The sequence below is a fragment of the Taudactylus pleione genome, unplaced genomic scaffold (assembly GCF_031769625.1).
Source record: "Taudactylus pleione unplaced genomic scaffold, aTauple2 ptg000937l, whole genome shotgun sequence".
Taxonomy (NCBI): Eukaryota; Metazoa; Chordata; class Amphibia; order Anura; family Myobatrachidae; genus Taudactylus; species Taudactylus pleione.
Window position 1 is genome coordinate 147,600 of NW_028285338.1, and position 14,180 is coordinate 161,779.

Sequence of the window (14,180 nt, forward strand, 5' to 3'; positions counted from 1 at the left end):
TATATACATATTACATATTAATATGATCCCTTTGCAGTCATTTGAGACACGTGGATTACACAGGTTCTGTGGCTGATTACAACCAGGTGAAATGGAGACTGAAGTCAGCCAGCCACGGAATCTGTGTAATTCATATATGTCCCAAAGAATAACCTGAAATGATACATAGGTAAGAAGAGAACTAAAGTCTAAAAGCTAAAGTTTAAGTGAACAAAAACATGCCATGTTTTCCTGTTTTTAGTATTGGGCTTAAACATGCAGGAAAGTGGTGACTTTTACAAGTCACTATTTAATAAATAAACTACTGTGACACCATCTGTTAAATATGGAGAAGGAAGTGAGATGGTCTTAGGGATGGATCCTGAGTTGGATCAAAAAAGACTACCACACCATTTTGCCACCACACCATTTTGCTACACAATTCAATATTCTCTGGTCTACGTCTAGTTGGTCAGGGGTTAATCCTAAAGCAAGATAATGACCCAAATCATTCCTCCAGGATACGTTAAAACTACATTTGAGGAAAAGGCTAAGACGGTAGGCTTCCATTCATGGCACGGCCGCACAGTCTCCGGTCTTACACCCCAAAGAGCTGGTTATGAACGGGACCTACAAGCCTGACACACTTGTGGAGCATTCTATCAGAAGCACTGGCCAACGTCCCAAACAATATATTCTCCATTGTAGAAAGTAAAGTCCAGAAGTGTGTTCTGTGGTTATATTTGCAGTAGGAGTTTATTTTGATGAGCCGAAATTTCGGTTACAGTTCTCGAACTGAGCTCCAAGTCCAGGATAAGGGCAGATATTGTGTTCAACTGTAATAATCAGTAAGGAGTGTCACTGCTGCTCGTACTGAGTGTTACATCTACATATTTCCCAGAAACACTTGCTGCAATAAAAAAAAACTATGTAAACATTGCTTTAGGGCATATTAGAGCAATATTGAGAATAATTCGGTTCTGGATATTTCCCTTGAGGAATCATGGAATTATATGTGGTGCCTAAATAAATAATTATTAGCAGAATTTTACTCACCCTAAATATACTAGCTATCCAAATAAACTACTCCTTGATGACCTAGACTAACTGGGTGTGCTAAGAACAGAGGAAACTCTTATAATATATGTTAGTACACTCTCCAGCGTTATAACATCTGAGCAAATCCAAGACCTGCTGAATTAGTCTGAACCTACATTAGGGGTTTATGTAAAATCCTTACACGTGGTTATGATGGTACAAAGCAGCGTATTCTGGGTTTATATACTACTCCGTGTGGCAATCCAAACACCAATCATATGAGGAGATATGTAATAATCTTTGTGGATACTAAATGAATGATAAGGAAATTCTCATATTATCACTACAGTACATATAAATGTATAATCCCAACAGATGTATTGATTGTGACATAATAAGAGGCAGGTACTGTACAGGTGCCACAATCTGTTTTTAAATCACATTTTCTCGACTTTTGTGACACACTTCTATATATTTATTTTACCAATTTTCGCTATTTCTTTGTTCCATATATTTGGTATTAACCCATGAAACATTAAAAGTTATGTTTTAATATAAAGTGCACCACTTATGACATTTCATTTGTTTATCTAATATATATGTCTGTGGTAGCACCCCTCATTTTGTACTATTTAAACCATCAGAATATATCATACGAGGGTCTTTGTTCTCTTTTTTGAGATGTAACATAATTATTTTTGTGTGACTGTAAATGCTCTATTGAGGTAGAAAAAGTCAACAGGTACAAAAGGTTGAAAGGAAAAAAGGTCAACACACAAATAGTCACCACAAAAAAATGTCATCATGTTTTTTTAATTTACCCCTAAATCTAACCTTAACCCTCCCCCCTAGTGTCTAAAACTAACCCTCTCACTGGTGCCTAACCATGACTCTCCACCAACCTTAGCCTAACCCTTCCCCTAGTGCCTAAAACTAACCCTCTCACTGGTGCCTAACCATGACCCTCAACCAACCTTAGCCTAACCTTCCCCTAGTGCCTAAAACTAACCCTCTCACTGGTGCCTAACCATGACCCTCCACCAACCTTAGCCTAACCCTCCCCTAGTGCCTAAAACTAACCCTCTCACTGGGGCCTAACCATGACCCTCCACCAACCTTAGCCTAACCCTCCCCTAGTGCCTAAAACTAACCCTCTCACTGGTGCCTAACCATGACCCTCCACCAACCTTAGCCTAACCCTGCCCTAGTGCCTAAAACTAACCCTCTCACTGGTGCCTAACCATGACCCTCCACCAACCTTAGCCTAACCCTCCCCTAGTGCCTAAAACTAACCCTCTCACTGGGGCCTAACCATGACTCTCCACCAACCTAACCCTAACCCTCCCCCCTAGTACCTAAAAGTAACCCTCTCACTGGTGCCTAACCATGACCCTCCACCAACCTTAGCCTAACCCTCCCCTAGTGCCTAAAACTAACCCTCTCACTGGTGCCTAACCATGACCCTCCACCAACCTTAGCCTAACCCTTCCCCTAGTGCCTAAAACTAACCCTCTCACTGGTGCCTAACCATGACCCTCAACCAACCTTAGCCTAACCTTCCCCTAGTGCCTAAAACTAACCCTCTCACTGGTGCCTAACCATGACCCTCCACCAACCTTAGCCTAACCCTCCCCTAGTGCCTAAAACTAACCCTCTCACTGGGGCCTAACCATGACCCTCCACCAACCTTAGCCTAACCCTCCCCTAGTGCCTAAAACTAACCCTCTCACTGGTGCCTAACCATGACCCTCCACCAACCTTAGCCTAACCCTGCCCTAGTGCCTAAAACTAACCCTCTCACTGGTGCCTAACCATGACCCTCCACCAACCTTAGCCTAACCCTCCCCTAGTGCCTAAAACTAACCCTCTCACTGGGGCCTAACCATGACTCTCCACCAACCTAACCCTAACCCTCCCCCCTAGTACCTAAAAGTAACCCTCTCACTGGTGCCTAACCATGACCCTCCACCAACCTTAGCCTAACCCTCCCCTAGTGCCTAAAACTAACCCTCTCACTGGTGCCTAACCATGACCCTCCACCAACCTTAGCCTACCCCTCCCCTAGTGCCTAAAACTAACCCTCTCACTGGTGCCTAACCATGACCCTCCACCAACCTTAGCCTAACCCTCCCCCTAGTGCCTAAACCGAACTGTCCCCTTTGACAGCTTAACCCTAACCCTCCCCCTAGTGCTTAACCCTAACCATTCCCTCCGGCATCCTAACCCTAACCCTCCCTCAAGTACCTAACCATACCTAAAAAATGTTGAAAAAATACATAAAAAATGTGTCAACAATTTGCATGTTGACCATATGTGTGTTGACCATTTGAACCAGTAAACCCTTTAACCCTGTTGACCTTTTGTACCTCTCGACCTATTGCACTTTGACCTTCTGGTGTCGACCCATTGGGCCAAATTCAATTCAATGCGATAATGAATAGCCGCAGGAGGGATCTCCCGAAGCTATTCAATTCACCGCGCTTTATGTGTGAGCTAAAGGATTTATTCTTGCACCCCCCCTGGGGATGCAAGGAGAAATCCGACAAAAGAGTGCAGAGCGTGCAGCTGTTTTCCTGCTTAGAGTGGCGCTAACAGCAGTGCGCCCGGCACTTTAGTCAAAGAATGCCGGTTCTCGCACCTAAACCCCCAGGCTAAGTCGTGAGAACCAGCATTCTCTGACTTAGCCAATTCCCAACCAGGCAGCGGTGTATTGGATAGTTGTGGGATCTCCTTCCCGCGGTTATTCATCATCGCATTGAATTCAGCCCATTGATTGTCGATCTTCTATCTGGATACTATTGAATTTTATTGACATACAATAAATAATTATATATTGGGATCATCGGTGCTGCCTTTATTTTATCTTTAGTCATATCCACTCTGCCGCCACGCCAGCCACTAATTTCTCCTACACCCAAAGTTTGCAATGTGTCCCCGGCAGTGTAATCACCATCCCGACTCCACAGTATTGAATGGCTCCTGCTGTACATATAATATAATTATAACAATTAGCTTAGAGGAATGTTCAGAACAGCTGTAGTTAGGAATCGGCTTTTGCTGTATTAGTTATATTATTCCTGGAATGAATCCAAACTGCACCAACTGATATTGAGTATTGAGCGAGTTCCAAAGGTTAAAACGTTATTGTGCTGAGAGAATGTAACTAAGATGACACCGTACAGTAAGCAGTTGTGTATCTGATTCTATATTCAATATTGAAGAGTGTGAGCGTTTAGGAGTACTCAGTACTGTACACATTGCCTGCATTAGCCCCATGACACCCATACTCGCCGTCACTGGGGCACTGACGCTAAAGATTGAGTTAAGGTGGAGCAAGGTATTTTGCGTGTTATCCAGTTCATTTAATTGAAGCAAATGAAAATAACAATAAAATAATAGTCTTAAAAATAAAACACCTAACGCTGGAGCCTAGTGCTGACACCTAACGCTGGAGCCTAACGCTGACACCTAACGCTGGAGCCTAACGCTGGAGCCTAGTGCTCCCTATTCTCCTGCTTTATTTTCTGCATTGTAACTATTTCTGCCTTTCAGGGTGGTCTATGATCCTCGGTTTAAAATAATAAATATGTGGACACCAATGGAAGCGAAAGTCTCTGTTCAGTCATCTTTATTCACAGACCAGGCCTGGTCTAATCTCTTCTTCTCCGCTCGGCTCTGTGACCCCTCCGCTGAGCATTGCTGTAAGGTCAGTAACTCATATCTCCCATAGCAAAGGTCTCAGAGCTGAGCCCAGTAATACAGATACAATAATGAAGTATCCCAGGATATACTTAGGAAAGACCCTTTGTCTGCCCATTATGACAGTTGTTTTATTATGTTGTTCTATAGCACAGAGAGTGGGGGGGGGGGGGGTCCCACATGAACAGGGACATACAAGGCAGAAAATATAATTACAGATATGAGCACAAAAGGAGGGGTAGGCCCACCTCAGGAGAGAGCTCAGTGTATAATGATGGGATGCATGCTGTGGGCTGAGCCCATGCCTAGCCTAGGAGCCCATGGCATCTCCGAGTCACTGGCTGACTCCTATACATCAGGAATGACTTGTGAACTCCACCTTTTTGATTGTAAGGGTTGATTTGTCCTAATTGGGAATGACCCTACGTAGCTGCATTTGGTTCCTGAGTACACACAGCGTGAGGTCACGTAACATACTGTGTTCTATAGACATGGATGTAGGTTTACTCCCTATTGGGGCCACGGGCAGGTGATGGGTCCATATTCATTAAATATCAGTAAATTTTAAAACAAAGTGAAAACAAAGTAAGAAGTCGCCTTGTGTAAGGCAGCTGTGAGTGCAGCCCGGTGTAGCTGGTGCTGATTGTATCTCTGCGGTTGGACCTTTCTCACAATCTCACTCTGCTGTAAAAACATTTGTTTTAAAACTTGGTTACTTTTTATTCATTTTTGTGAAATATCAAAAATATACACAATAGATTATGAAAGCAAACAAAATGAATGTACAGTATAGCCAATTAGGAGACAGAGCAGATACCAGTGATAAATCATGTACTGTATAATGTTACTGGAATTAGTTGGCATAAATACAACACTTAGCAGATGTCAGAGCAGTTCTTATACACACTAACACACTGTAACGCACTGTAACACACTGTAACATAATGTAGCACACTGTAACACACTGTAACATAATGTAGCACACTGTAACACTCTAACACATCGAAACATACTGTAACACAATCTAACAAACTGTAACATACTGTAACACTCTAACACATCAAAACTTACTGTAACATACTGCAACACACTGTAACAAACTATAACATAATGTAGCACACTCTAACACACTCTAACACTCTAACACATCGAAACACACTGTAACATACTGTAACACACTGTAATACATTCTAACTTACTCTAACACACCGTAACACACTCTAACACACCATAACATACTGTAACACACTGTAATACATTCTAACTTACCGTAACACACTAACACACCATAACATACTGTAACACATTCTAACACACCATATCATACTGTAACACACTCTTAACTGTAGCACACTGTAGCATACTCTAACACACTATAATACATTCTAACACACTGTAACATACTAACAAACTGTAACACACTGTAATACATTCTAACACACTGTAACAAATTGTAGCACACTGTAACACTGTATGACACTCTTACACACTGTAACATACCGTAACACACTCTAACAAATTGTAGCACACTGTAACACACTGTATGACACTCTTACACACTGTGACATACTGTAATACATTCTAACAAACTCTAACACTCTGTAACACACTCTAACACACCTTAACATATTGTAACAACCTCTAACACACTGAAACATACTGAAACACACTGTAAGATATTGTAACAAACTCTAACACACTGTAATACATTATAATGCACTCTAACACACCGTAACACACTCTAACACACTGAAACATACTGTAACACACTCTAACACACCATAACATACTGTAACACACTCTAACACACTGTGACACAATCTAACACACTCTAACACACTGTGACACAATCTAACACACTCTAACACAATGTAAAAGGCTGCAACACACTCGAACAAACTGTAGCACACTGTAACACACCGTAAAACACTGAAACACAATGTAACATGCTGTAGCAGACTGTAACACTCTCTAACACACTGTATCACTCTGTAGCACAATCTAGCTCACTGAAATATACTAAAACACACTGTAACACACAGTAGCACACTGTAACATAGGGATGTAGTCAGGATGCCAGCGGTCAAAATGCCGACCACCAGAATCCCGACACTGAAAGCCCAGCATGGGACTAAAGATAGGTTTCTAAATAGCCTAGGTTTAGGGTTAGGTTTAGGCTAGGGGAAGGGGGGGTTAGGGATAGACACCCCCTGGGAGGGTTAGGTTTAGGGTGCAGGGAGGGGGTATTAGGGTTAGGCACCACGGGGGGGGGGGACTTAGGGTTATGCACCACCTGAAATCGGGATTTTGATCTGTCGTGCTTCCGGGGTCGGCTTTTAAGCCGTTGGTATTTCATACCCAACCCGTAATACACTAACATACTAAAACACACTGTAATATACTGTAGCACACTCTAACACACTAAAATGCTGTAAAATAATATAAAACACTAACACACTCTAACATACTGTAAAACACAACATACTGTAACATACTGTTGTACAATTGAACACTATAACACACTCTAACGCACTGTAACTTACTGAAACACACTGTAACACACTGTAGCACACTGTAAGACACTTTACCACACTGTAGCACACTGTGACACTGTAGCACACTGTAAGACCCTGTAACACACTGTCACACACTGTAATGCACTGTTGCATACTGTAAGACACTGTAACACACTGAAACACTCTAATGCACTGTAGCACACTAAGACACTGTAACACACTCTAATGCACTGTAGCACACTGTAAGCACTGTAGCATACTGTAAGGCACTAACACACTGAAACACACTCTAACGCACTGTAGCACACTGTAACACACTATAACACACTCGAATACACTGTAGCACAATAAGACACTGTTACACACTCTAATGCACAGTAGCACACTGTAAGACCCTGTAACACACTGTAACACACTCTAATGCTCTGTAGCACACTGTAAGACACTCTAATACTCTGTAGCACACTGTAAGACCCTGTAACACACTGTAACACACTCTAATACTCTGTAGCACACTGTAAGACACTATGACACACTGTAGCACACTGTAAGACCCTTTAACACACTGTAATACACTAACACTCTGTAACACACTATAATGCACTGTAGCATACTGTAAGACACTGTAACACAATCTAACACACTGTAGCACACTGTAAGACACTGTAGCACACATTTTTAGGGACCTGTGTTTCTGTAAATGTGCACCATGAATATATTACATCCTGTAATAATTTGTTTTTTGTATTGTTACAGTATTAATTTTGAAACTGTCTGGAAATTCATAGAAGTGTTATTAATTTGGGCATAATTGTAAAATGTACATAGTAACATATCACCGTTCTTTCTGGGATGTGGGTAAGTCCTGCAGCAGGTAGGTAGCAGAATACCTTGTTTATGGTGAGCTGGTTACTTCCTGTCCCTTCACACGGGTAAACTGGTAACTATATAATAAAGCCTACAGGTAACTATATAATAAAGCCTACAGGTAACTATATAATAAAGCCCACAGGTAACTATATAATAAAGCCTACAGGTAACTATATAATAAAGCCTACAGGTAACTATATAATAAAGCCCACAGGTAACTATATAATAAAGCCTACAGGTAACTATATAATAAAGCCTACAGGTAACTATATAATATAGCCTACAGGTAACTATATAATATAGTCTACAGGTAACTATATAATAAAGCCTACAGGTAACTATATAATAAAGCCTACAGGTAACTATATAATATAGTCTACAGGTAACTATATAATAAAGCCTACAGGTAACTATATAATAAAACCTACAGGTAACTATATAATAAAGCCTAAATAAACCTTCTACAAATATGAATAATTACATTGGTGAATTCAAATAACTGCTGCTAATTATCATCAAATAGAGGTAATTTTGCCCAGACCTTGATCTGGATGTGTCTATGTGGAAATGATGAAAATGACGTTTACTATAAAATAAAACAAAAAAAAAATTAAATTAAATTTAGTGTAATTGTTGCACAATATAAAAACTGATAATGAACTTCAGTAACCAAAACCTAAAGTCGTCGCACAGTACTGTCAATGAGATACGGCGATTGCGCGGGCCGTTTGTCATAATACCGGGACTAGAGCGCCGTGCGATTAATTCTCGCTGCCTGGTAAATGCGGAAAGAAAAATGTTACATTCTGTATTTCATTTATATTTCTTACAACAATGGTCTGAAGGAGCACACGCTGAATATACAGTGAGTATATCTTATCAGTCTGAACTTTATGGTATATATATATATTTATGTCACTAATTACTATAAATACTGTGTCTGTATGTTCTACAAATAGAGCAATTTGTTATCTAAAACTGAAGAATCACAAATGCCTGTCTGTAAACACTTCTGTGCACCCCACATATAACTGTATGTGCTTTTATTTTTGCATAACTATATTTTATAATGTCTTTTCGTCTCGCAGAGCTGTATGTCTGTGCCTGGCTGTATATTTGTGACCAGACATGTATTCTCCTTCTCATCTGCTTACTGGGGAATATTGATGGTATATGTAGTATGTAATCTTCCTGCACACATACTGCAGTACTATGTCCTGGTGTTATATACACATAGATGTCAGAGCGACTGACACTACATTGTCCCACCCTAACGACTACTTCATATATTTATGATAAATGACTTTTGTACAAGCAGTGTAACCCTTACAGTACATTGGTAATGGAAGACGGTCAGTGTCGGCCCTGGCTGTAGTGTTGGAAGTTGCTGTGATGTGCGACTTCGTCCTCAGTGATAATAAGTACAGGTAGGTAGAGGTGGAACATCAGCCTGTTGTGTGACTAATGGTGAGTACATTATATTCCTATCTCGTTCTCTATTTCTGATACATTGTAATAATCACCATCACAGTGGATGTAGGTGGCATTTCAACGGTCGTGATGCCAGCACTGGATTCCTGAACACTGACATCCCGATGGTAAGTACTGGGGTTAGGGAGAGGGTAAGGTTTAGGGTCAGGGGTTAGGTAAGGGGAACGGTTAGACCACATACCTCCAGGTGTCAGTATTTCAAAACAGTCAGTATTCTGGCGTTGGCATTCTGAGCGCCTCTCGTGTGTGTGCCAGCGTTACGTACCCAACCCCTTAACAGTTAATTAGAGTGTTCGCTGTATAAATCTGGTAATAAAGTCACCAGAAATGTGTCCATTAGATTTGTACCCACAGGTGTAGGTGAGACATGTAACATATTCCTGTACTCCTGTCTCCTACTTACAGCAAACGTCTCTATTATATAAATAGGCTGCCCACAATGTCACTTATATAGCCTGCGGCCTCTCCCCCCTCACAGATTAGGTATTAGGGAATACTCCTGCCCCTACTTACAGCAAACGTCTCTATTATATAAATAGGCTGCCCACAATGTCACTTATATAGCCTGCGGCCTCTCCCCCTCACAGATTAGGTATTAGGGAATACTCCTGCCCCCTACTTACAGCAAATGTCTCTATTATATAAATAGGCTGCCCACAATGTCACTTATATAGCCTGCGGCCTCTCCCCCCTCACAGATTAGGTATTAGGGAATACTCCTGCCCCCTACTTACAGCAAATGTCTCTATTATATAAATAGGCTGCCCACAATGTCACTTATATAGTCTGCGGCCTCTCCACCCTCACAGATTAGGTATTAGGGAATACTCCTGCCCCTACTTACAGCAAACGTCTCTATTATATAAATAGGCTGCCCACAATATCACTTATATAGCCTGCGGCCTCTCCCCCTCACATAATAGGTATTAGGGAATACTCCTGCCCCCTACTTACAGCAAACGTCTCTATTATATAAATAGGCTGCCCACAATGTCACTTATATAGCCTGCGGCCTCTCCCCCTCACAGATTAGGTATTAGGGAATACTCCTGCCCCCTACTTACAGCAAACGTCTCTATTATATGAATAGATGTCACTTATATAGCCTGCGGCCTCTCCCCCCTCACAGATTAGGTATTAAGGAATACTCCTGCCCCCTACTTACAGCAAACGTCTCTATTATATAAATAGGCTGCCCACAATGTCACATATATAGCCTGCGCCTCTACCCCTCACAGATTAGGTATTAGGGAATACTCCTGCCCCCTACTTACAGCAAACGTCTCTATTATATAAATAGGCTGCCCACAATGTCACTTATATAGCCTGCGGCCTCTCCCCCCTCACAGATTAGGTATTAGGGAATACTCCTGCCCCCTACTTACAGCAAACGTCTCTATTATATAAATAGGCTGCCCACAATGTCACTTATATAACCTGCTGACTCTCCCCCCTTACAGATTAGGAATTAAGGAATACTCCTGCCCCCTACTTACAGCAAACGTCTCTATTATATAAATAGGCTGCCCACAATGTCACTTATATAACCTGCGGCCTCTCCCCCCTCACAGATTAGGTATTAAGGAATACTCCTGCCCCCTACTTACAGCAAACGTCTCTATTATATAAATAGGCTGCCCACAATGTCACTTATATAACCTGCGGCCTCTCCCCCCTCACAGATTAGGAATTAGGGAATAGTCCTGCCCCCTAGTTACAGCAAATGTCTCTATTATATAAATAGGCTGCCCACAATGTCACTTATATAACCTGCGGCCTCTCCCCCCTCACAGATTAGGTATTAGGGAATACTCCTGCCCCCTACTTACAGCAAACGTCTCTATTATATAAATAGGCTGCCCACAATGTCACTTATATAGCCTGCGGCCTCTCCCCCCTCACAGATTAGGTATTAGGGAATACTCCTGCCCCCTACTTACAGCAAATGTCTCTATTATGTGAATAGGCTGCCAACAATGTCACTTATATAGCCTGCGGCCTCTCCCCCCTCACAGATTAGGTATTAGGGAATACTCCTGCCCCCTACTTACAGCTAACGTCTCTATTATGTGAATAGGCTGCCCACAATGTCACTTATATAGCCTGCGGCCTCTCCCCCTCACAGATTAGGTATTAGGGAATACTCCTGCCCCCTACTTACAGCAAATGTCTCTATTATGTGAATAGGCTGCCCACAATGTCACTTATATAGCCTGCGGCCTCTCCCCCTCACAGATTAGGTATTAGGGAATACTCCTGCCCCTTACTTACAGCAAACGTCTCTATTATATAAATAGGCTGCCCACAATGTCACTTATATAACCTGCGGCCTCTCCCCCCTCACAGATTAGGTATTAGGGAATACTCCTGCCCCCTACTTACAGCAAACATCTATATTATATAAATAGGCTGCCCACAATGTCACTTATATAGCCTGCGGCCTCTCCCCCTCACAGATTAGGTATTAGGGAATACTCCTGCCCCCTACTTACAGCAAACGTCTCTATTATATAAATAGGCTGCCCACAATGTCACTTATATAGCCTGCGGCCTCTCCCCCCTCACAGATTAGGTATTAGGGAATACTCTTGCCCCCTACTTACAGCAAACGTCTCTATTATATAAATAGGCTGCCCACAATGTCACTTATATAACCTGCGGCCTCTCCCCCCTCACAGATTAGGTATTAGGGAATACTCCTGCCCCCTACTTACAGCAAACATCTATATTATATAAATAGGCTGCCCACAATGTCACTTATATAGCCTGCGGCCTCTCCCCCCTCACAGATTAGGTATTAGGGAATACTCCTGCCCCCTACTTACAGCAAACGTCTCTATTATATAAATAGGCTGCCCACAATGTCACTTATATAGCCTGCGGCCTCTCCCCCCTCACAGATTAGGTATTAGGGAATACTCCTGCCCCCTACTTACAGCAAATGTCTCTATTATATAAATAGGCTGCCCACAATGTCACTTATATAGCCTGCGGCCTCTCCCCCTCACAGATTAGGTATTAGGGAATACTCCTGCCCCCTACTTACAGCAAACGTCTGTATTATATAAATAGGCTGCCCACAATGTCACATATATAGCCTGCGGCCTCTCCCCCTCACAGATTAGGTATTAGGGAATACTCCTGCCACCTACTTACAGCAAATGTCTCTATTATATAAATAGGCTGCCCACAATGTCACTTATATAGCCTGCGGCCTCTCCCCCCTCACAGATTAGGAATTAGGGAATACTCCCGCCCCCTACTTACAGCAAACCTCTCTATTATATAAATAGGCTGCCCACAATGTCACTTATATAGCCTGTGGCCTCTCCCCCCTCACAGATTAGGAATTAGGGAATACTCCTGCCCCCTACTTACAGCAAATGTCTCTATTATATAAATAGGCTGCCCACAATGTCACTTATATAGCCTGCGGCCTCTCCCCCCGCACAGATTAGGAATTAGGGAATACTCCCGCCCCCTACTTACAGCAAACCTCTCTATTATATAAATAGGCTGCCCACAATGTCACTTATATAGCCTGCGGCCTCTCCCTCCTCACAGATTAGGAATTAGGGAATACTCCTGCCCCCTACTTACAGCAAATGTCTCTATTATATAAATAGGCTGCCCACAATGTCACATATATAGCCTGCGGCCTCTCCCCCCTCACAGATTAGGAATTAGGGAATACTCCCGCCCCCTACTTACAGCAAACCTCTCTATTATATAAATAGGCTGCCCACAATGTCACTTATATAGCCTGCGGCCTCTCCCCCCTCACAGATTAGGAATTAGGGAATACTCCTGCCCCCTACTTACAGCAAACGTCTCTATTATATAAATAGGCTGCCCACAATGTCACTTATATAGCCTGCGGCCTCTCCCCCCTCACAGATTAGGTATTAGGGAATACTCCTGCCCCCTACTTACAGCAAACGTCTCTATTATATAAATAGGCTGCCCACAATGTCACTTATATAGCCTGCGGCCTCTCCCCCTCACAGATTAGGTATTAGGGAATACTCCTGCACCCTACTTACAGCAAATGTCTCTATTATATATAAATAGGCTGCCCACAATGTCACTTATATAGTCTGCGGCCTCTCCCCCTCACAGATTAGGTATTAGGGAATACTCCTGCACCCTACTTACAGCAAACGTCTCTATTATATAAATAGGCTGCCCACAATGTCACATATATAACCTGCGGCCTCTCCCCCTCACAGATTAGGAATTAGGGAATACTCCTGCCACCTACTTACAGCAAACGTCTCTATTATATAAATAGGCTGCCCACAATGTCACTTATATAGCCTGCGGCCTCTCCCCCCTCACAGATTAGGTATTAGGGAATACTCCTGCCCCCTACTTACAGCAAACGTCTCTATTATATAAATAGGCTGCCCACAATGTCACATATATAACCTGCGGCCTCTTCCCCTCACAGATTAGGTATTAGGGAATACTCCTGCCCCCTACTTACAGCAAACGTCTCTATTATATAAATAGGCTGCCCACAATGTCACTTATATAGCCTGCGGCCTCTCCCCCCTCACAGATTAGGTATTAGGGAATACTCCTGCC

At 42.5% G+C, this 14,180-nt stretch overlaps 2 protein-coding genes across 2 annotated transcripts in view; both read left to right on the plus strand.

Annotated features, from left to right (window-relative positions):
* Window positions 1-8,009, plus strand: part of LOC148473298 (pancreatic secretory granule membrane major glycoprotein GP2-like) — a gene marked incomplete at its 5' end in the record, with an annotated part of 155,052 nt that extends 147,043 nt beyond the window's left edge. The window contains 2 exons of the mRNA XM_088459831.1: window positions 4,570-4,723; window positions 7,989-8,009. Coding sequence (XP_088315957.1) covers window positions 4,570-4,723; window positions 7,989-7,994 — 160 coding nt within the window. The remainder of the gene's footprint in view (window positions 1-4,569; window positions 4,724-7,988) is intronic.
* Window positions 8,010-8,050: 41 nt separating this feature from the next.
* The window catches only part of LOC148473299 (uncharacterized), a 30,345-nt gene continuing 24,215 nt past the window's right edge, over window positions 8,051-14,180 (plus strand). The window contains exon 1 of the mRNA XM_088459832.1: window positions 8,051-8,090. Coding sequence (XP_088315958.1) covers window positions 8,051-8,090 — 40 coding nt within the window. The remainder of the gene's footprint in view (window positions 8,091-14,180) is intronic.